General features: G+C 40.7%; 2 protein-coding genes across 4 annotated transcripts in view; one reads left to right on the top strand and one right to left on the bottom strand.

Moving 5' to 3' along the window:
* LOC103116343 (multidrug and toxin extrusion protein 2-like) overlaps positions 1–15,115 on the top strand; it is a 46,484-nt gene extending 31,369 nt beyond the window's left edge. Inside the window, exons 14-17 of one of the 3 annotated variants that reach the window (XM_007526213.3) lie at positions 471–603; positions 10,635–10,729; positions 12,162–12,216; positions 13,509–15,115. In XM_007526213.3, the coding sequence (XP_007526275.1) occupies positions 471–603; positions 10,635–10,729; positions 12,162–12,216; positions 13,509–13,747 (522 nt within the window). In that variant the 3' untranslated portion in view covers positions 13,748–15,115. Of the gene's footprint in view, positions 1–470; positions 604–3,330; positions 3,885–10,634; positions 10,730–12,161; positions 12,217–13,508 lie in introns of those variants that run through there. The other 2 variants (XR_009552991.1, XM_060203185.1) reach the window with 2 other exon arrangements.
* LOC103116311 (cytochrome c, somatic-like) lies at positions 4,808–5,279 on the bottom strand. Its single transcript, XM_060202422.1, has one exon. It carries the CDS (start codon positions 5,231–5,233, stop codon positions 4,931–4,933), a length of 303 nt encoding a protein of 100 aa, XP_060058405.1. The 5' UTR covers positions 5,234–5,279; the 3' UTR covers positions 4,808–4,930.
* Positions 15,116–20,149: the final 5,034 nt, after the last annotated feature.

Genomic DNA, 20,149 nt, shown 5'->3' with positions numbered 1-20,149 from the left:
AGGTACACACATCATTTTTAGATAGAGAGTAAGAGACAGGAAAATATACACTTACTTTGCCATAGCTCAGTTCAGGTTTGAGCCCAACTCTTTCCACACTGAAGGGAGCTTCAGTGCTATGGATTCTTTAACTCTCTTTCTCAATGAATGAATGAATTAATAAGTTAAACTAAAAAGCAAACTGTTTCTCTTAAAGAAATTTTGCTTTTTGCAGTGTTTGAGATGAGTATATTCAAATTTTTATTCTTTTTTTTTCTTAAGATATATTTATTAACATCAGAGAGAGAGTGTGTGTGTGTGTGTCCAGAGCATCATTCTGGGCACATACAATGTCAGTGAGTGAACACAAGATCACAAGATCTCATTCTTGAGAGTCTAATGCCTTATTCACTGTACGATGTCCTGGGCTGCTGAATTTGTATTCTGACTTGATGTGACTGCTGTGCTGGCTTTGGTTTTCTTCTCTTCAGGGAACCTGCAGTGGAGTCCTGAGAGGCACAGGAAAGCAAATGGTTGGTGCTGCCTTGAGCGCAGTTGGATATTATGCTTTAGGCCTTCCTCTTGGAATCTCTCTGATGTTTGCTGCAAAACTTGGAATCATAGGTATGTATTTAAGTAAATACTTATTTCTTTATATATGGAGGGACAGAGCATCACTCTGGCTCATACAGTGCTCGGGACACAAATCAGAACCTCTAACTCTTTGTCCACTGCATCACATACTTGATTATATCAGTACTCACTTTAATTCTTCTCACTTGTATTAAGATCAGCTTCTTAGATATGAAGCAACTAACTGGAAATGATACCCATGGAATATTTTTTCCCCAAATAGCTACTTAGTGTCTCTTCTATGCAAAAAAAAAAAATGGGGCCAGGAAGATAGCTTAATGCTTCTGCAAACATCTTTCATGCCTGAGGTTCTGAGGTCCCAGGTTCAGTCCCCAGCACCACCATAAACCAGAGATGAACAATGCTCTGGTGTCCCTCTCTCTCTCCCTCTCCCTCTCCCATTCTCTCTCCCTCTACCTCTCCCACTCAGAACAAAAATAAAATTAAATTGAACTAAAGAGATGCCTGTTTTTAGAGTAGGACAGGAAATACACAGCTATTCTCTTTTGAGTTCAGTGCTTCCACAGAGCAGAACTGAGTACTGTTGTGGTGGGCAAAAGGGAAAATTTAAGCTCAGTAGACTTGTCAGAACAACTTCCTACAGTTAATAATGAATTTTCTCAGCCCTGAAACATGACTAGAACTATAAATCCTATGGTCCGGGAGGTGGCGCAATAGATAAAGTGTTGAATTCTCAAACATGAGGTCCCAAATTCAGTCCCTGGCAGCACATGTGCCAGAGTGATGTCTAGTTCTTTCTCTCCTCCTATTCCTCTCATTAATAGATAAAATATTTTTTAAAAAGAACTGTAAGTCCTCTAACTTTGTCTTTTTTAAAGTTTTGCTATGTTGCTTTTGGGGCTCTTGCAATTTCACCCAAGTATGAAAATAACAATTCTTCACTAAAGGCTGTTGGGATTTTTATTACCACAGCATCATAATCTATTGCTTTGAGAGAATATTGGAATCTTACCAATATTAGGTCTTATGAATATAACATCTCTATTTAGTTCTTTATATTGTTTACTTTTTCTGACTGTATTTTCCTTTCTTAAATTTTTATTTATAAAATGGAAATATCGACAAGATCATAGGGTAAGAGGGATACAAGTCCACACAATTCCCACCACCAGAACTCTGTATCCAATCCCCTCCCTTGATAGCTTTCCTATTCTTTATCCCTCTGGGAGTATGGACCCAGGATCATTATGGGGTGCAGAAAGTGGAAGGTCTGGCTTCTGTAATTGCTTCCCAGCTGAACATGGATGTTGGCAGGTCAATCCATAGTCCCAGCCTGTCTCTTTGTTTCCCTGGTGGGGGAAGGGATGTGGGGAGACTGGGCTTCAGGACACATTGGTGGGGTCGTTTCCCAGGGAAGTCAGGTTGGCATCATGGTAGTACCTGGAACCTGGTAGCTGAAAAAGAGTTAAGATGTAAAGCAGAACAAATTGTTGACTAATCATGAACCTAAAGGCAAGAGTATTGCAGATGAAGATTTGGGGTCTCCATTTCAGAAAAAGCTAGTAGGTCTATTTTAGGTCTATTCCAAGGGCTCTATGACTTTACTAGTTTTTGCCTGAGCCTGACATCTAAGATGCAGGTGGACCCAAATTATTGTCCGGGGAGATGGTGTTATAGTTGGAAAAAGGACTAGAAAGCTGGATCAGGGAAGAGAGTAGTTCACAAATATGGGAAAAATATATAAATATTGTTAACTGTAAACCCCATCAATTTGATCCAGGGCCCATATCCCTGTAGGTCTGATTTTGCATTCTATGGTCATGGCTAGGAATATTCCAGGCTGCACTAATTTCACTCTTTATATTCTTTTTTTATATACTTTTTTTTATTTAAGAAAGGAGACATTAACAAAACCATAGAATAAGAGGGGTACAATTCCGCACAATTCCCATAACCCGATCTCCACATCCCACCCCCTCCCCTGATAGCCTTCCTATTCTCTATCTCTCTGGGAGTATGGATCCAGGGTCGTTGTGGGTTGCAGAGGGTGGAAGGTCTGGCTTCCGTAATTGCTTCCCTGCTGAACATGGACGTTGACTGGTCGATCCATACTCCCAGTCTGTCTCTTTCCCTAGTAGGGTGGGGCTCTGAGGAAGTGGCGCTCCAGTACACATTGATGGGATTGTCTATATTCTTATAAAGAGTGTTTAATAGTCTTTGGTGTAGTATAAGGCTTTCATTTCCTTGGCTAAATGTATTCAAGGTGTTTTTTTCTTTTGATGCAATTGTAAATATAATTATTTTTGTAATTTCCTGTTAAGATTATTCACTGATGATATATCAAAACACAACTGATTTCTATGTATTAATCTTACAAATTTACTGAAATTTCTCGTTAGTTTTAATGTGTACAGTAATCTATTGCATTTTTTGGGTGTAATTCATTACATATTTCCTCTGTGTATTTGCACTTGCAAATATATATATATATATACATATATGATATATGTATTTAGAACATATATGGAAAATATATATATTCTAGTGTTCCAGGCGGTGGCACAGTGGATAAAGCATTGGATTCTCAACCATGAGGTTCTGAGTTCGATCCCTGGCATAACATGTACCAGACTGATGTCTGGTTCTTTCTCTCCTCCTATCTTTATTATGAATAAATAAATAAATTCTTAAAAAAAGAAAAATACATATTCTATAGATTCTTTTTGGGTAACAATAGATCATACTTTTTTTTTTTAGGAAAAACAACAGTTTGACTGAAGGGCCAACTGAATGCAATATTACATATTGAAGTGACTTCTTTTGTTCTGTACCCAAAAAGAACATTTTTACAATGTGAGATATTTTGATTATGCAGCAATTCACCACTTGTGAACCTTAATTTTGTAGCTGCCACAGTAGCTGCCTTGTATCCATACAAACATTGATGCTGCTGTTCTCTCTTTCTCTCTCTCCATCTACATGAAATCTCTGAGGATCCAACATTGTCAGTCTGTCCAGTCACAGGCTTCAAGCTTCCTTTTTAACAGCACCACAGTGAGCCTTTGGGGTATTTGACTTAGCTCAAGCTGGACTTCGGCACAAAGAACTGCCAAGTGTTTATGGCCATCTCATATCTGCCACTCATGTCTCCAGTATCCTGGTAATATTATTTGATCAGACAAGAAGTTGCCATGATTTTACCCAGCAGCTGGGGTTTATAATTCAGATTTGCTTTAAAAAAATAAACGCATAAAACCATTTTCCTTTTATACACTAAGTTCCTGTAACATTGGTGATTTGTTAGTTTTCTTATTGCCCATGACAGTATTTCTTGCTTTTACTTTATTATTATTTTTAAAATTTATTAGTGACTTAATATTGATTTACAAAATTATAAGGTAACAGGGATATCATTCCCATCACCAGAAGTCTATATCTAAATATAGCAAAGTGTCCCCCTGCATATGATGACAGGGGGTCTCAAACTAGGGTCCTTGTGCATTATAGCATGTAAACTCAACCAGGTGTGCCACCTCACCCCATGAATAACATTTTTTTAATGATTAAATTTATACATTAATAAGAAGGAAGTTTTAGAAAATGCATGCAGGTATAAAAATATAAAAATCCTCTATCATTCCACACCTCAGATATAAAATAAAGATATTTTAATGTAATTATTATAATTTTAAATATATTTTATCCCAATATCTTTAATTTATTCACAAATATGGGGTTGTACAGATAATGTAATTTCCCTCTTTTTTGGTATTAAATAGTCTTTATTTGATATTGTACACAAATTACACTACAATGCCTTTCATTCATAAAAGGCAATATTTTAAAGACATGGGATTTTAATTCAATTGGCATATTTGAGACCAAAGGGATAAAGTGGATACTGCCAATGTATCTTCAGCCCTCCCTGTTTTTATCCAGCTAAAGAATACAACTTGAAACAAAGGTCAATATTTCTTTGTTCTGAGACAGTGAAAGGATTTCCACAGTATTTAATTACATCAACCAGTTATAACACAAAACAAAACCAACACAAAACCAACCTCCTGTAAGTTTTGAGATGGCATTCAGCATCTTTGAAAATTTGAGCACAAATCCAATTATATTTTTACAAAGAAAAGGGATTGCAGTTGCTGAACTAGAGTTATCAAAATCCAAAACACTGATCATATTCATTTAACCACAAGCCAATCTTATTTAAATAAGAATCGTCTGACAAAAGCATTCTATCTGTTATACATGAATTGAATTCTGGTGTATGAGATCAATTTAAATATGGTTCACATAAAAAAAAGTCAGAGACATTTCTATTCTATAATAAATAAGGCAGTGCCACCTATTACTCATTAGTCGCTTTTTTGAGATAAGCTATCAACTCTGCTCTTTCTGACTTCTTCTTGATGCCAGCGAAGATCATTTTTGTTCCAGGGATGTATTTCTTGGGATTCTCCAAGTACTCTCCCCAAGTGATGCCTTTGTTATTGTTGGCATCCCTGTAAGAGAATCCAGCAGCCTGACCTGTCTTTCGTCCCAAGAGACATTGGAGATTTGGTCCAGTCTTGTGTTTGCCTCCCTTTTCCACGGTATGGCACTGGACACATTTCTGGACAAAAATATTCTTGCCCTTCTCAACATCACCCATTTTTAAATTGCTCTTTCCTCACACAATAGCCAAACGCTACCCTTCGCCGGCTGGACGTCCTGCTCTTTAAGTCGTAATTTCCCTCTTATGTGCTTCTTAAAGATGTGGATTTAGTAACTTTGTAATGTCTTTTTCACATTCATTTTTATTATTTTTTAAAATTTTTTCTTTATTGGGAGATTAATGTTTTATAGTTGACAGTAAATACAGTTGTTTTGTACATGCATACCATTTCTCATTTTTTCCACACAACGATACAACCCCCACTAGGTCCTCTGCCATCCTATTCTAGGACCTGAACACCCCACCCACCCCACCCCCACTTAACCCAGAGTTGTTTAATTTGGTGCAATACACTTAACTCCAGTCCAAGTTCTGCTTAGTGTTTTCTCATCTTCTTTTTCAACTTGTGAATGAGATAATCCCATATTCATCCTTCTCTTTCTGACTTAACATGATTTCTTCAAGCTCCATCAAGATGGGCTGAAAATGGTGAAATCACCATTTGTACTCTGAGAATGTCCAATAGTTCTAGCTTATCTATCTCTTCATTTAGCTCCCTCGTTTCTTTATTGATTCTTCTGCCTAGATGATCTGTCAAGTTGAGAGTGTGGGGTGTTGAAGTCCCCTACTATTACTGTGTTGCTGTTAATATATTGCTATAGCTCTTTCAGTAGATGTTTGATATATTTAGATGGCCTCTCCTTGGGTGCAGAGAGGTTGATAATCACTAAGTCCTCCTGATTTATTGATCCTCTGAGCACTAAGTAATGTCCATTCCAATCTTTTTAAATCTTATTTATTTTAAGGTTTATTGTGTTAGATATGAGCATAGCTGTTCCTGCCCCCTTTCTGTGGTCCACTGGCTTACATGGTAGTTTTTTGTCCTTTCACTTTGAGTCTGTGTTTGTCTTGTTGAGTTAGGTGGGGTTCCTGCAGACAACATATGGTTGGGTTGTGTTTTCTGATCATCTTCCTACTCGCCTTTTAATAGGTGAATTCAGGCCATTGACATTTATTGATATCATAGATTGAAGATATTTTAACGCCATTCTTGTAGAGTTTTAGAGTGTTCTGATATATGGCCTATTTATGGTGGTCTGACTGTTTATAGGAGACCTTTCAGAACATCTTTCAGGGCAGGTTGGGTGACGGTTGATTCCTTCAGTTATTGCTTGTCTGAGAAGGTTTTTATGCCTCCATTTAGTCTGAATGACAGTTTCGCAGGATACAGTAGTCTTGTTTGAAAGCCTTTCTTATTGAGCACTCGATAGATATCTTGCCATTCTCTTCTGGACTGTAGTGTTTGTATGGAGAAGTCTGCTGTTAATCTTATGGGTTTTCCTCTGTACATGACTCTTTGTTTTTTCTCTTGCAGCCTTCAGGATCCTTTCTTTATCTTTATTCCTTTTCATTCTGAATATGATGTGTCTCAGTTGTCTTTAAGTCTGGGTTAATTCTGTTTGGGAACCTCTGAGTTTCTCAAACCTTTATGTCTTTTATGTTGTCTAGATTAGAGAAGTTCTCAGCTATTATGTCCTGTAGAATGCTTTCTTTCCCTCCCTCTCTTCCTCTGGTAAGCCAATAATGCGTATATTATTTCTTTTGAAGTCATCCCATATGTCTCTGTTGTTGTTTTCAGTATCTCTTAATCTCTTTTTGAGACCTCTTACTTCTTTTTTAGTTTTCTCTAATTTGTCCTTGATATTGCTAATTCTGTTTTCTGCCTCATTTATTCTATTCTCTCTCCTCTCTGTTGTTTTCTGGAGTTCATCTATTTTGTTACCCTGTTCTGATACTGTATTAGCTTGTTCAGCTATTTGTATTGTTAGCTTAGTTCAGCTATTTGTGTTCTTACCTCGAGATAATTAGTGCTTTCTTTTAGAGTCTTATTTGTTGTTTCTGCATTTCTGATGACAATTCTTTCAAACTCTTTCCGCACTCCTGTGATTAATTCCTTAGCTAGCATTTGGATGTTGATCTCATTCATCTGTGTTTCTACCTTTGGAGCAGGGCTTTTAGCTGGACTTTTGTCCTCATTCATTTCTCTAATGTTTCTCCTTGGTTTAACCATTATTATAGTGTGTTATAAGGTCCTTCTCTCAGTATTTTTCAGTCCACTGATCACTCTTGTCTGGACTGCCTTGTGTCTAAGTAAGGTACATAAAGAGTTCACAGATGTGGCAATTAACAGTTGTTTCAATGTTATTTATCTCATTCCATGAGTTGAAGCTCAGTGGCTGTTAAAACCTCTTTTGTTCTTTTTCTTCCCTGTAGGCTATGGGAGCCTGACGGCTTTTTACCTATAAGTAGGTTTTTTTAGCTTAATCACTCACTGCTGACCAAGAGATAAAACAAAGTAGGGGAGAGGTAGCACAATGGTTATGCAAAGAGACTCCCACACCCCAAGGATCCAAAGCTCCAGGGTCAATTCAGCTGCTCTGCTAGTAGCCAGAGCCAAGCTGAGCAGCACTGCTGGGTCCTGTGAGTTTCTAAGAAAGTCCCATTTATAGTCTGTAGTTTCTGAGGCAATTATTCACCATGTTCTCATCAGGAGAACAATGTGGAAAGGCTCCCACTACAAAGCTCCACTGCTAGACCACTTGGGTGTAGCTCTTCTCCTGAGTTTCCTGGTCAGTTCTCCCCCCCCCCCACATGTCAGCACAGGTCCTCCCCCCTGCTGCTCCAGCCTCTGAGGGCAGTAGCAATGGAGACTCACAGTTGCATTTGGTGAGCCTTAGGGAAGTCCTCTCTTCCCTTCAGCAGTCTTTTTGTTGGTAAAATGGACTGGAGGTGGTACCTCAACTGGCAAACTGCCAGACTATTACCAGCTGCTCAGGAGTAGATATGGGAATCTCTCCTTAGGCTCCTCTCTGTCCATGAGCTACATGTGTTTTCACTCACTGGTGACTTTGTGTGTTCCCAAAGTATTTCCAGTCTCATCTTGTTGCAGTCTCAGGTGATCTTTGATATCCCTTGTTCTTTAGAGAAGTTTCTCAACTGGGTAGAGCTGGAGATCTGGGCAGAGCTGTGGTCTCTGCATGTTCTGGTGATTTGGTGGGTTCCCATAGTAGTTCTAATCCTGTCTTGTTGCAGTCCCAGGTGGTCTCTTTTGATATTCCTAGTTGACTGGGGAGAGGAGAGAAATGCAGCTGCTCTGTTTATTATTTTATTATTATTTTATTAGTGATTTAATAATGATTGACAAGATTGTGGGATAAGAGGGGAACAATTCCATACAGTTCCAACCACCACCAGAGTTCCATATCCCATCCCCTCCACTGGAAGGTTCCCTATTCTTTATCCCTTTGGGAATAATGGACCAAAATTCTTTATGGGATGCAGAAGGTGGAAGGTCTGACTTCCATAATTGCTTCTCCGCTGGACATGGACGTTGGCAGGTCGATCTATACCCCCAGTATGTTTCTGCCTTTCCCTGATGGGGGAGAACTCCGGGGAGGTGAGCTCCTCTGCCCAGGGAAGTCAGGATAATGTCATGGTAGCATCTGCAACTTGGTGGCTGAAAAGCATTAAGATATAAAGCAGGACAAATTGTTTAATAATCAGGAATCTTAAGCTAAGAAAAGAGCAAACAGAACTAAGGGTCTTCATGTAGGAAGAAGGTAGGAAGTCTATTTTAGATATATTCTAAGTGGCCTACTTTACTAATTCTTGCCTGAGCCTGATAGCTGACATGTAGTTGAGCTAAAAATATTGTCTGGGAAGGTTGTGCCAGAGTTGAGAATAGGACTAAAATGCTAGATCAGGGCAGAGTAGCTCCCAAATATGATGAAAGTATATAGACACATTTGTTTATTTATTTTTATCACTGGTGCTTCACTCAGGATGACTTTTTTCAGGTAGAGACAGAGACAAAGAGGTAGAGAGAGAAGGAGCGAAAGAGGGACCACAGCACTAAAGCTTCCTCCATTGCATTGGGGTCCGGGCTCAAATGTGGGTTACCCGCATGGCAAAGAAGGACATTATCCAAGTGATCTATTTGACCAGCCCTGTCTTAAGTATTTAATGCTTCTCTGATAGTAGATATTATATGTAGTATACATTTAAATCATTTCTCTTTATAGTTTTATAGCAATTTTCATATACTGGATAGTGACATTCCTGAATCTTTCCTAGCATGAGTGTTAAGAAGAGTCAGTCAATCAAAGTCTGTCAGTCACTCTTCATCTCAGATGGAGAGGTTATGCCAGTGCAGTTTAGTGGCCCCAGGCACACAGCAAGTCACCAGTGGCCTGATCCTCAGGGAAATCACCACTTCATCTCAGTGGGTGTTGACAGTGTTATTGGTGGGTGACAGGCAGTCAGGTGGTATAGACACTCTCCCCTCGGGGGTGTGGAGGCATAGCTGGCACACCCACACAGCACTGTTACAGTAAGGTGTCCCACACACAGCAGTGGAGATAGGGTTTCCACCTGGGCTTCTGAACCCCTCAGGTCCCCCAGATACATGTTTTAGCGAGACCCCTTAACCCAGAACCAGAGAGGACTGCTCCAAGTCTGCAGCACTCTGTCCCTGCCCTCCCAGCCTCCTCCTGCCCTCTATGCCCTGGGCATCAAGTGGTTTTAGACCTGGGCAGTGACTATAGAGCCTTCCTTGGAACTGCCCCAGCACCTCCCTCTGCCTGCCTGGGCCCCCTCTCAGCTCCCTGCCCTCCTGTTCCTCCTGCAGGTGTTCAGTCGGAGTCTGACTAGGGGTCCCAGGGGTTCAGCCCTCTCTAACTAATATGTGCAGGTCTCAGTCTCCCAGGACACAAACTCCATGAGGACTGGACCTTGTCAGCCTTTCCAATCACAGGCTTCAGGCCCTTCACCCCATTTGTAACTCAAAAGAGAAAAAGTCAATAAAGAAGCACTAGCTTGGAGGCTCTGGAGGTTCAATGGATAAAGCACGGGACTCTCAAGCATGACGTCCTGAGTTCTATCCCCAGAATTGCATGGGCCAGAGTGATTCTCTGCTTCTGTCATAAATAATAATAATAATAATAAATAAATAAATATATATATTTTTTTTACCAGAACACTGCTATGCTCTGGTTTATGGTGGTGCAGGGGGTTGAACCTGGGACTTTGGAGCATCAGGCATAAGAGTCTCTTTGCATAACCATTATTCTATCTACTCCCACCCTAAAATAAAACTTTTATAAATGTGCTAAACCAGCATGTAAAGGAGAAGACAGTTGGGGTCATATATCTGATTGCTTACTGATCAGTTGATGACCTTGAAAGATCACTGACATCTAATCCTTGCTTTATAATATCTACAGTTTTGTGAAAGTGAATTAAAGTTGATTCTGTGGAGCTTGTGGTTCCGGAAAAGTTTTAAGGATGATGGGAGGAGAATGAAGCTGATGTAAACTGTGGTGTTCATTCATACTTCCAGGTCTCTGGTCTGGACTGATCGTCTGTGTATTCTTTCAAGCCCTCTTCTACCTGGTGTACCTCTGCAGGATAGACTGGAATAAAGTCACAGAGCAGGTAACAGGCAGAATGACCTTTGTATTTTATTATTCTGTTTATATTATTATTATTAATCACCAAGGCTTCACTGTTCCAGAATGAAATTTTCAGATAGGTATAAAGAGAAAGATACAAAGAAGCAGAGAGTGAGAGTGGGCAGAGAAAGAGATCATAGCACTGAAACTTCCTCCAGTGTGGTGGGAATTGGGCTTGAGCTTGGATGACAAAACAGTATACTGTCCAGGTGAGCTAATTTGTATACTCCCTCCCAATTCCATGGCTTGCTAAGGCATCTGTTAAGGCATCAAAATACAAGCATGCTTGAGTTTGAAGCTTGAGTTGCTTGGAATCATGAAGCCCATTTAATATGGGAATTTTGGAGCAGGGATGATCATATATTTAACACATCATCCTATAAATATAGACTACATTAGTAGCTGTTAAACAGAGTTAAACTGAAAAAGAATGGGGGCCAGATGGTGGCACACCTGGTTGAGCACACATGTTACAATGCACAAGGACCCAGATTCAAGCCCCCAGTCCCCACCTGCAGGGAGAGCTTTGCGAGTGGTGAAGCAGTGCTGCAGGTGTCTTTATGTCTCTCTTCCTCTCTAAAGAAAGGAAGGAAGGAAGGAAGGAAGGAAGGAAGGAAGAAAGAAAGAAAGAAAGAAAGAAAGAAAGAAAGAAAGAAGGAAAGAAAGAAAGGTAATACAAATTCAGTGCTCCTAGAGGACATTTTTTTCCATTTTTGTTGCCCTTGTTGTTGTTGTTATTGTTGTTGTTGTTGTTGGATAGGATAGAAAGAAATTGAGAGAGGAAAAGAAGACAGAGGGGGAGAGATAGACACCTGCAGAACTACTTCACCACTTGTGAATCAACCACCCTGCAGGTGGGGAGCCAGGGACTCGAACTGGGATCCTTAAGCCAATCTTTGCACTTCGTACCATGTGCACTTAAACTGCTGCGCTACCACTCAACCTCCAATTTTAAACTATTTTTAAAAATATTTATTTATTTATGAGAGAGAGAGAGAGAACCAAAATATCACTCTGGCACATGTGGTGTTGGGAACTGAACTCAGGCCTTCATGCCTGAGTATCCAACACGCCCCAGGCCACTGTACCACCTCCCAGGCCACTGAAACTCCTTTTGACCATCCAGATCCTCAGTGACTGATCTTCCCTCTCTCCAGTTTGATTTAATGAAGGGGTCAGGTACGCCAGACATTATGTTGATAGAGCTAATTTGCATGTAGATCAGAAAGCAATTTTTATCCACATTAGTGGGAGCTGAATACTGAAGATCAGGGTCATAGTTATCAAGTGCCCTTAGCATGTCAGGATCAGAAAGACTGCTTGGGACATCTAGAACCTTCTAGCACTAGTTTCAGCAGTCACTCAAGTTAGCAGCCTAACCTGACGTTCTCTGTTTCTGTGATTCTTGCTTTCAGGCACAGGTGAGAGCTGGGCTCAGAGGGGGTGAGCAGATGGAACTTGCCCCAACAGGTAAGGGTTAAATTCCTCAGCATGCCCCATACTTGTCTGTAGGCCTGAGATGGTCCAGTCAGCATGGCCCCTGTATGAACTGCCCTTCTAGTCTCTGAGCATTGGCTGGGCCTCACAACCAGGAGGCTGACTCTGGGCTCTCCTGTGACACACTTTTGGTGTATTTTCTCATACACCAGCTTTATGAATGATGAGCATTGTCTGCAGTGCATTTTTGTGTGACCTGGTAGCCCAGTGCCTCTTATCTTCTTTATTTCATTTTGCTACCAGTTATTGCTGGGGCTCATGCCCACACAACACCACCACTCCCAGTTCCTTTCCTTCCTTTCTTTCTTTTTTCTTTTCTTTTCTTTCTTTCTTTTTTATTTATTTTTTTGCTAGAACAGAGAGAGAATGAGAGAGAGAGAGAGAGAAGGAGAGACACCTGCAGCACTGCTCCTACACTTGTGAAGCTCCTCCCTAGCAGATAAAGACTGGGGACTTGAACCTGGGTTCTTATTCATATTAATATGTGCTGTTTCCAAGATGATCAACTCTCTGGCCCCTGTTCTTATTTACTTTTTTAAATTTTATCAGAGCACTGCACAGCTCTGGCTTATAGTTATTGAACCTGGGGCTTCATAGCCTCAGGCATGAAAATCACTTGCAGAACTATTATGCTATCTGCCCCCACTCTATTTCTTTTTATGAAAGATGATGAGCAAAGCCCCACTCACTGTCTTTGGAGGTTTTTTTTCTCATTTGTTATTTGTGATTAATAGTGGGTTATATTTTAAGATTCCACACCACACCTGCCACCCACTATGGTGTCCCCACTATGGAAATGTTTTGTTGTTCCTCAGGGCACTGTGCAGCTCTGGATTATGGTGATGCAGGGTTGATCTTGAGACCTTGGGGCATCAGGCATGAAAATCTGTTTGCGTTACCATTATGCTATCTCCTCTAGCCAGGTTTTCTTCTTCTTCTTTTTTTTTTGGTAACATGGTGACAGGGAATTAGAGAGGGAGAGAGAGAGAGAGAGAGAGAGAGAGAGAGAGAAGGTGATCATGACACTGAGCTTCCCCCAATGTAGGAGGGGCTGTACTCAAACCTGGAACACACACGGCAAAGCAGTGCACTATCCAAGTGAGCTATTCCTCTAGCCCCATCCATGGCACTTGTTTTGTCTTTGTTGCTCTCACATGGCTCTAAGGACCAAGGCAGGTAGTGTGCCACTGAGCCATGTCTCTAGCCTTCCTGTCCCTTGTACACTCAGCACATCAGTAAATGCCTCCTCTGGTTTCTGCAAACAGATGGCCCTATCCTGGAGAAAGAAGTCACTGACGGAGTGATCTTACCTGATATCATTGCACCTGAGAGTCAAACCACCCAGCTGATGGTGATAGAAGAAGATGGGCAGCCCGGAGTGGCCACTGCAGGGTGCATCTTGACAGTAAGACAGCTGGCTCTATACCGCGGACTGGCGTTGGCTGCAGCTCTGGCCACACTTGTAGCTGGGATCTTCATAAGAGTCTTCAGCAACCAGGGCTGAAGCCAGAGAGCCACCATGAGTCTCCCAACAGGGAACAGTGTGGCATGTGGCCTTGTCGTGTGGACAGTGATTACTCTCTTGGCCTCAGCTGGAGAAGACCTCATCAGTGCTTTCATCAGTGCCCCAAGAGTCCATACTGTCCTATCAGAGATCAAGAAAGGGGATTGAATCTTTAGGAGGCTTTTCTCCCAAGTGGTGACTCACTTCATGGCTTTCAAATCTGTAAATTCTGTTTTCGACACAATGAGTGTTCTTTCTTCTTTCTTACAGTGAAGACTTCTCTTCCTGCAACACATTGTCCCATGAAACTAACAGTGGGCTGAGTTTTGTTCACAGATCTCCGTTCATATATGTCATTGTGGAAGTGAGCATCTGTTAAGTGTTTGCTCAGGTTCTTTGAGCCATATCAGACTGTTGGCTTGTTCACCTGCTTGCCAGTCTTAGAGAACTGAGGCTTTGTGTATGCACAGTTTTACCACTCTGGGCTGCTTTTCCATTCAAATAGAGAGAAAGAGAAACAGACAGGAGAGAGAGAGAGACATCACAACACCAAATGTTGGTTCCCTGTTATGGTTGACATTTAATTCCACCAGATGTCACGTTCCATTTCTGTCACATTGTGCTTATCTGTTGATAGCTGTCTCAATCCTTGGTTCTTAGGCAGAATGCTGCTCTGAATGTTAAAGGACAAGTTTTTGTTTGAACATTTGATTTTGACCCTCATAAGGTCATACCTAAGGAGAATTGCTGTATCATATGAGAACTCTCTCTAGCTTTTTGAGGGACTGACATCTGGCTGTGGGTGTACTATTTCTGCATCACTGTGTGACGGGAGGAGGGTCTGTTGTCTTGTAAGTCACTGCACCATCTCAGTAGGAGTGGGGCATTCCAAAAAAATTTTTATTGGAGTTTTTCTAATGTGCTTAAGCTACTGGAACTTGACTGGATATATGGTTTACAAGTATTTTTCCTTTATTATATAGGGAGTATCCTCTGTTGCACAAAGGATTTTTAATTTTTTTTTTTTTTTACCAGAGCACTGCTCAGCTCTGGCTTATGGTGGTATAGGGGATTGAATCTGAGACTTTGGAGCCTCATGCATGAGAGTCTGTTTGCATAGCAATTATGCTATCTCCCCCACCCATGGATTTTTAATTTTTATAAAGTCCAGCTTACCAGTTTTTCCTTTTTGTTGTTTTTGGTTTTGTTGTCATATCTAAGAATCCATTGCCACAGTCTGGGAGGTGACACAATGGTAAGGTGTTGGACTTTCAGGCACGAGGTCCTGATTTTAATTCTCAGCTTCATGTGTGCCAAAGTTCTCTCTCTCTCCTCCTCTGCCATAAATAAATGACTCTTAGAAAATTTTGCCAAATTGTCAAGAAAAAAATTTTTAAATAGTTTTGGAATCCAGCGATACTACAGATAAAAAGTTATAGACTGAGGAAGTAGCATAATGGTTCTGCAAAAAGCCCTTCATGTCTGAGGCTTTTTGGTGCTAGGTTCAATTCCCAGCACTACCAGGAGCCAGAGCTGAGCAGTGCTCTGTTAGAGAGTGAGGGAAAAGGGGAGGGAGGGAGGGAGAGAGAGAGAGGGAGGGAGAGAGAGAGAGAAGGGAAGGGAAGGGAAGGGAAGGAAAGAGAAAAGAGAAGAGAAGAGAAGAGAAGAGAAGAGAAGAGAAGAGAAGAGAAGAGAAGAGAAGAGAAGAGAAGAAGGATACACAAAAATTCAAAAAGAAACAAGAGACTTTGTGTTTCCAGTCTGATAGGCAAGGAGCTTATAAACCAACCCTTTGTTCTCAAAACAAGACTACTGTGATTTATTCTTACCCAACACCAAATATGTGGTTTTTGTCCTACTCCAACAACTAATTCTCCAAATTCCCCAATGCCAGCTAGATATCAACTAAGTCATTCAGTTCTAACACTGCCCATCCAAAATTAGTCTGGCTTTATAGTCCCACAAGACTGCCTCCTATTTCTGAAGTCCAGGCCACCCACAGTAACTGACTGGATACAAAATTGTAGATTTGGAGCCAGACAGTGGCAGACCCAGTTGAGTGCACATATTACCATGCTCAAGGACAGGAGGGATGTTTCATGAGTGGTGAAGCAGAGCTATAAGTGTCTGTCTTTCTCCCTTTCTCTCTCTCTCCCTCCCTCTTTCTCCTCCTCCCTGTCTTTTCTCCCTGTTTTTTGTCTCCTCTCACTTTCTCCCTGTCTTTTCTCTCTCCCTCTTTCTCCCAGTTTCTCTGTGTCTTATCAAATAAAATAGAAGGAAAAAAGGGGGGGAGAGAATGGTGACTAGGAGTGATGGATTTGTAGTGCTGGTACCTAGACCCAACAATAACCCTAGTGGCAATGAAAAGAGTAAGAGAAAGGGAGAGAGAGGAAAAGAGAAAAAAAAATGTAGTCTCTCTTGTAACCTGACAGGTGTTGTGGTAGATAAAATACTGAACTCTGAAGCATGAGGTCCTGAGTTTAGTCCCTAGCAATGCATATGCCAGAGTGGTAGTCTGGTTCCCTGCCTCTCTTGCGGCTCTCATAAATTAAGAAATAAATTTTCTTATAAATATTTTTTAATATTTTGTTTATTGGATAGAGACAGAGAATAATTAAGAGGGGAGGGAGAGATGGAGGAGAAAAGAGAGATATATCTGCAGTACTGTTTCACTACTCATGAAGCTTCACCTTGCAGGTGGGAATCGGAGGCTTGAACCTGAGTGCTTGAACATGGTAGCATGTGTTCAACCAGGTGCACCACCACCAGCCCCAGTAAATCTCCCTTTACAATAAAATATGGTATAATGAGTTCTCATGACTGCCTTCTCTGATATGATAATTTCCTAAGACAATCCACAGTGTACCACTACTGGCTCATCAGGAAGGATCCAGTCAAGAGCAGCCAGTGGCTGTTAAAAAGGTCTAGAGCTAGTAGAGTAAGAGCTGCCACCTCTCTGTGGGCTCCCCTTCCAACACCTCAAGTGTTTATCAACCAACCCAGAAAATCTACAAGCCCTGTTGTCTAGGCATTTCTGTGGAGTCTCCACTGCATGGGTCTTAAGTGAGTAAACCTTTGACCATGGAGGACTGAACCCTCTCCCCTCCAGCTTGGCTGAAAGTTCCAAGCTTCTGGCCTGTTACCTCTGATGTTAGCCTGAAGTTATCTGGGCCCACCAAGTTCCCCAGGGCCCCTGACAAGCACACATTTAGGGAAAGTGGAAAGGGACTTGTAAGAAAGTGCATAACACTTCACTCACCAATGTCCAAGGTACACACCTGCTGTCACATCTAGGGCTGTGGATGTCACTGTCACTGTGTCACAGAGGGAATAGTTGGCAAACTGGATACCAGTGACAATGAGTAGAATTAGCCAAGGACTGACTGAGGCCACTCTCCCCTAAACTGTAGAGACAGACATAGCTGCTGTTGTACCAAGTACCAGGAGGGAAAAGCAGAGTGAATTGACACATGCTGGAGGTGTGACAGGGGCAAGTAAGAATCTCAACAGGGAGGTTGGCAAAATAGCTGACTTGGATAGTGAGCTGCCGTGCCATGTGTGCTACCGAGGTTCAAGCCTGGCCACCACCATACTGAAAGAAGTTTGGGGGCAGTAGTCTCTCTCTCTCTCTCTCTCTCTCTGTATCTGAAAAAGTTATCCTGGAATGGTGCCACCAAAAGCAAACAAAAATCTCCAAGGGGTCCTGGGTCCAGTCTTAGGGTTCCACAAGTTTCTGGGTTCTGGCACTATGCAGAGCACCACAGATAGCACTGGAGAAGTTCTGTGTGTGATGGGGCTGTGATATGATATCTCTGGGTCTCTTTTATTCCTTTCAATTTCCTTTCAACAAGATGAAAAATCAGGCCCAAGAGCTCAGGCTCTGGAGTCCATCATGTGTATGCCAGTCCCTGAGTTCATTCCTCAGTTCCACATGAAAAAGAAACAAGAAAAGAAGTTTATGACTTGGAAGAAATGGACAAATCCCTAGATACCTACAAACTTCCAAAATTAAACAAAGAGGATCTAGAAAATATGAACAGGCCAATCACAGCCCAAGAAATTGAAAGTTATCAAAAACCTTCCCAAGAATAAAAGTCCTGGATCAGATGGTTCTACAAATGAATTCTACAAAACCTTCAAAGAAGAACTAATACCTCTACTTTTTCCAGAATATTGAAGACACTGGAATACTCCCAGTTTCTATGAAGCCAACATCACCCTGATACCCAAAGCAGACAGGGACACAACCAAAAAAGAAAACTATAGACCAATATCTCTGATGAATATAGATGGTAAAATATTGAACAAAATTATAGCTAACTGGATATAGCAGTATATTAAAAATATTGTTCATCATAACCAAGTGGGGTTTATTCCAGGGATACAAAGTTGGTTTAGTATATGTAAATTAACAAACATGATCCACCACATCAATAAAAGCAAGACCAAAAACCACATGGCTATATTAATAGATACAGAGAAAGCCTTTGACAAAATACAACATCCCTTCATGATCAAAATGCTACAAAAAATGGGAATAGATGGAAAATTCCTCAAGATAGTGGAGTCCATATATAGCAAACCTACAACCAGCATCATACTCAGTGGTGAAAAACTGGAAGCATTTTCCCTCAGATCAGGTACTAGACAGGGCTGCCCAGTATCACCATTATTTTTCAACATAGTGTTGGAAGTTCTTGCCATAGAAAATCAGGCAGGAGTAAGGAATTCAAGGCATACAGATTGGAAGAGAAGAAGTCAAACTCTCCCTATTTGCAGATGACATGATGACATAGAAAAACCTAAAGAATATAGCAGGAAGCTTTTGGAAATTATCAGGCAATATAGCAAGATGTCAGGCTACAAAATTAACAAAAGTCAGTGGCATTTCTTTATGCAAACCCTAAGTTAGAAGAAGAAATCCAGAAATCAATTCCTTTTACTATAGCAACAAAACAATAAAATATCTAGGAATAAACCTAACCAAAGAAGTGAAAGACTTGTATACTGAAAACTATGAGTCACTATTCAAGGAAACAGAAAAAGACACAAAGAAGTGAAAAGATATTCCATGTTCATGGATTGGAAGAATTAACATCATTAAAATGAATATACTACCCAGAGGTGGCAATTCTAAGAGAGAATCATAAGTAAAGGCTAGAAATAAATGCTGTAACAGACATAAAGAACACCTTTGGTGGGCTTTTCTAGACATTAGGAATGACCAAGGAAAGAATGAGTAAGTAAGTATGAACACATATCAATAGAAATTTTCTCTCCTAGTTTTTATGGGCTGCTATTACACAGCATAGAAGAGACAGGATATGTCTAAAGTTCTGATGGCCCAAGTTCAATCCCCATATCCCCATAAGCCAGAGCTGAGCAAGGCTCTGATAAGAAAACACACACACACACACACACACACACACACACACACACACACACACACACACACACACGATAGCTTATAAACAATAGAAATGAATTGTTCACAATTCTGGAGCCAGTGTGGCTACATCCTGTAGAGGGCACTAGTTTCCTGGTCCATGGCAAGAGCCTTCTTGTTCTATCATCCAATGGTGGAAGGGGGCAAACATTCATCTGGGGACTCGTTGATAACATAATTCCATTTAGGAGGGAAAACAAAAGCAAAAGTAAGCCAATGGGGGGCAAGCATTGGCACACCTGGTTAAGTACACCTGGTTAAGTACACAAGGACTCGGGTTCAAGGACCCAGCATTAAGGCTCTAAATTTGATTTTCCCTTTCTTTTAAAATGTAATTTCCATTTTTCTCTATATGTAAAAGTCAATCTGGAATGGCAAACCCCAGTGATGACAACATGACAACATAAATAAATAAAACAAAGCATGAAGTTTTGTTTCCATTTTATTTTCTCTCTTTATTCCTTTTCTTGCATACATTTTTTTTATTTCTGTGGAAACAGTTCATTACCCTGTGACATGTTAAAATGGTGATCTAGTCTGACTGTGTTATTCCTGTGATGTAATATGTGTGTGTGTAATATATATATTATGATTTCCAGATTGTCACCTGTGTAAATTCTTCTATTTCAGTCAGAATCTTATTTTGAATAAATAAGACTTGTTTAAATACTCACTGAGAAGGTTCTAAAGGCCCACTTTCAACCTTCCCACATCACCAGAAGCTAGAGCTGAACAATACTTTGGAAAGATAAATAACTTTTTAAAAAATAAATATCTTCTCGGATAACAGAAACTAGAACTGTGACTTCATAAACAGTACTCTGTTAGATTTAATGTGTTTTTGCACTTATGCCCTGAAGTGTTCTAAACTGCTGATGGAAGGCATAAAGTCTAAAGAGATAAATGGTGTTATCATCTATCAGTTTATGCCCCAATATAAGTGAATACATCCTATG

This window comes from Erinaceus europaeus, chromosome 12, assembly GCF_950295315.1.
Source record: "Erinaceus europaeus chromosome 12, mEriEur2.1, whole genome shotgun sequence".
In the NCBI taxonomy this organism is placed as follows: Eukaryota; Metazoa; Chordata; class Mammalia; order Eulipotyphla; family Erinaceidae; genus Erinaceus; species Erinaceus europaeus.
This window is presented reverse-complemented; position numbering and strand designations above follow the sequence as displayed.

What these genes read in the sequence shown, in the direction of transcription:
- LOC103116311 (XM_060202422.1), bottom strand. Translation starts at nt 5,233, where the DNA reads ATGGGTGATGTTGAGAAGGGCAAGAATATTTTTGTCCAGAAATGTGTC.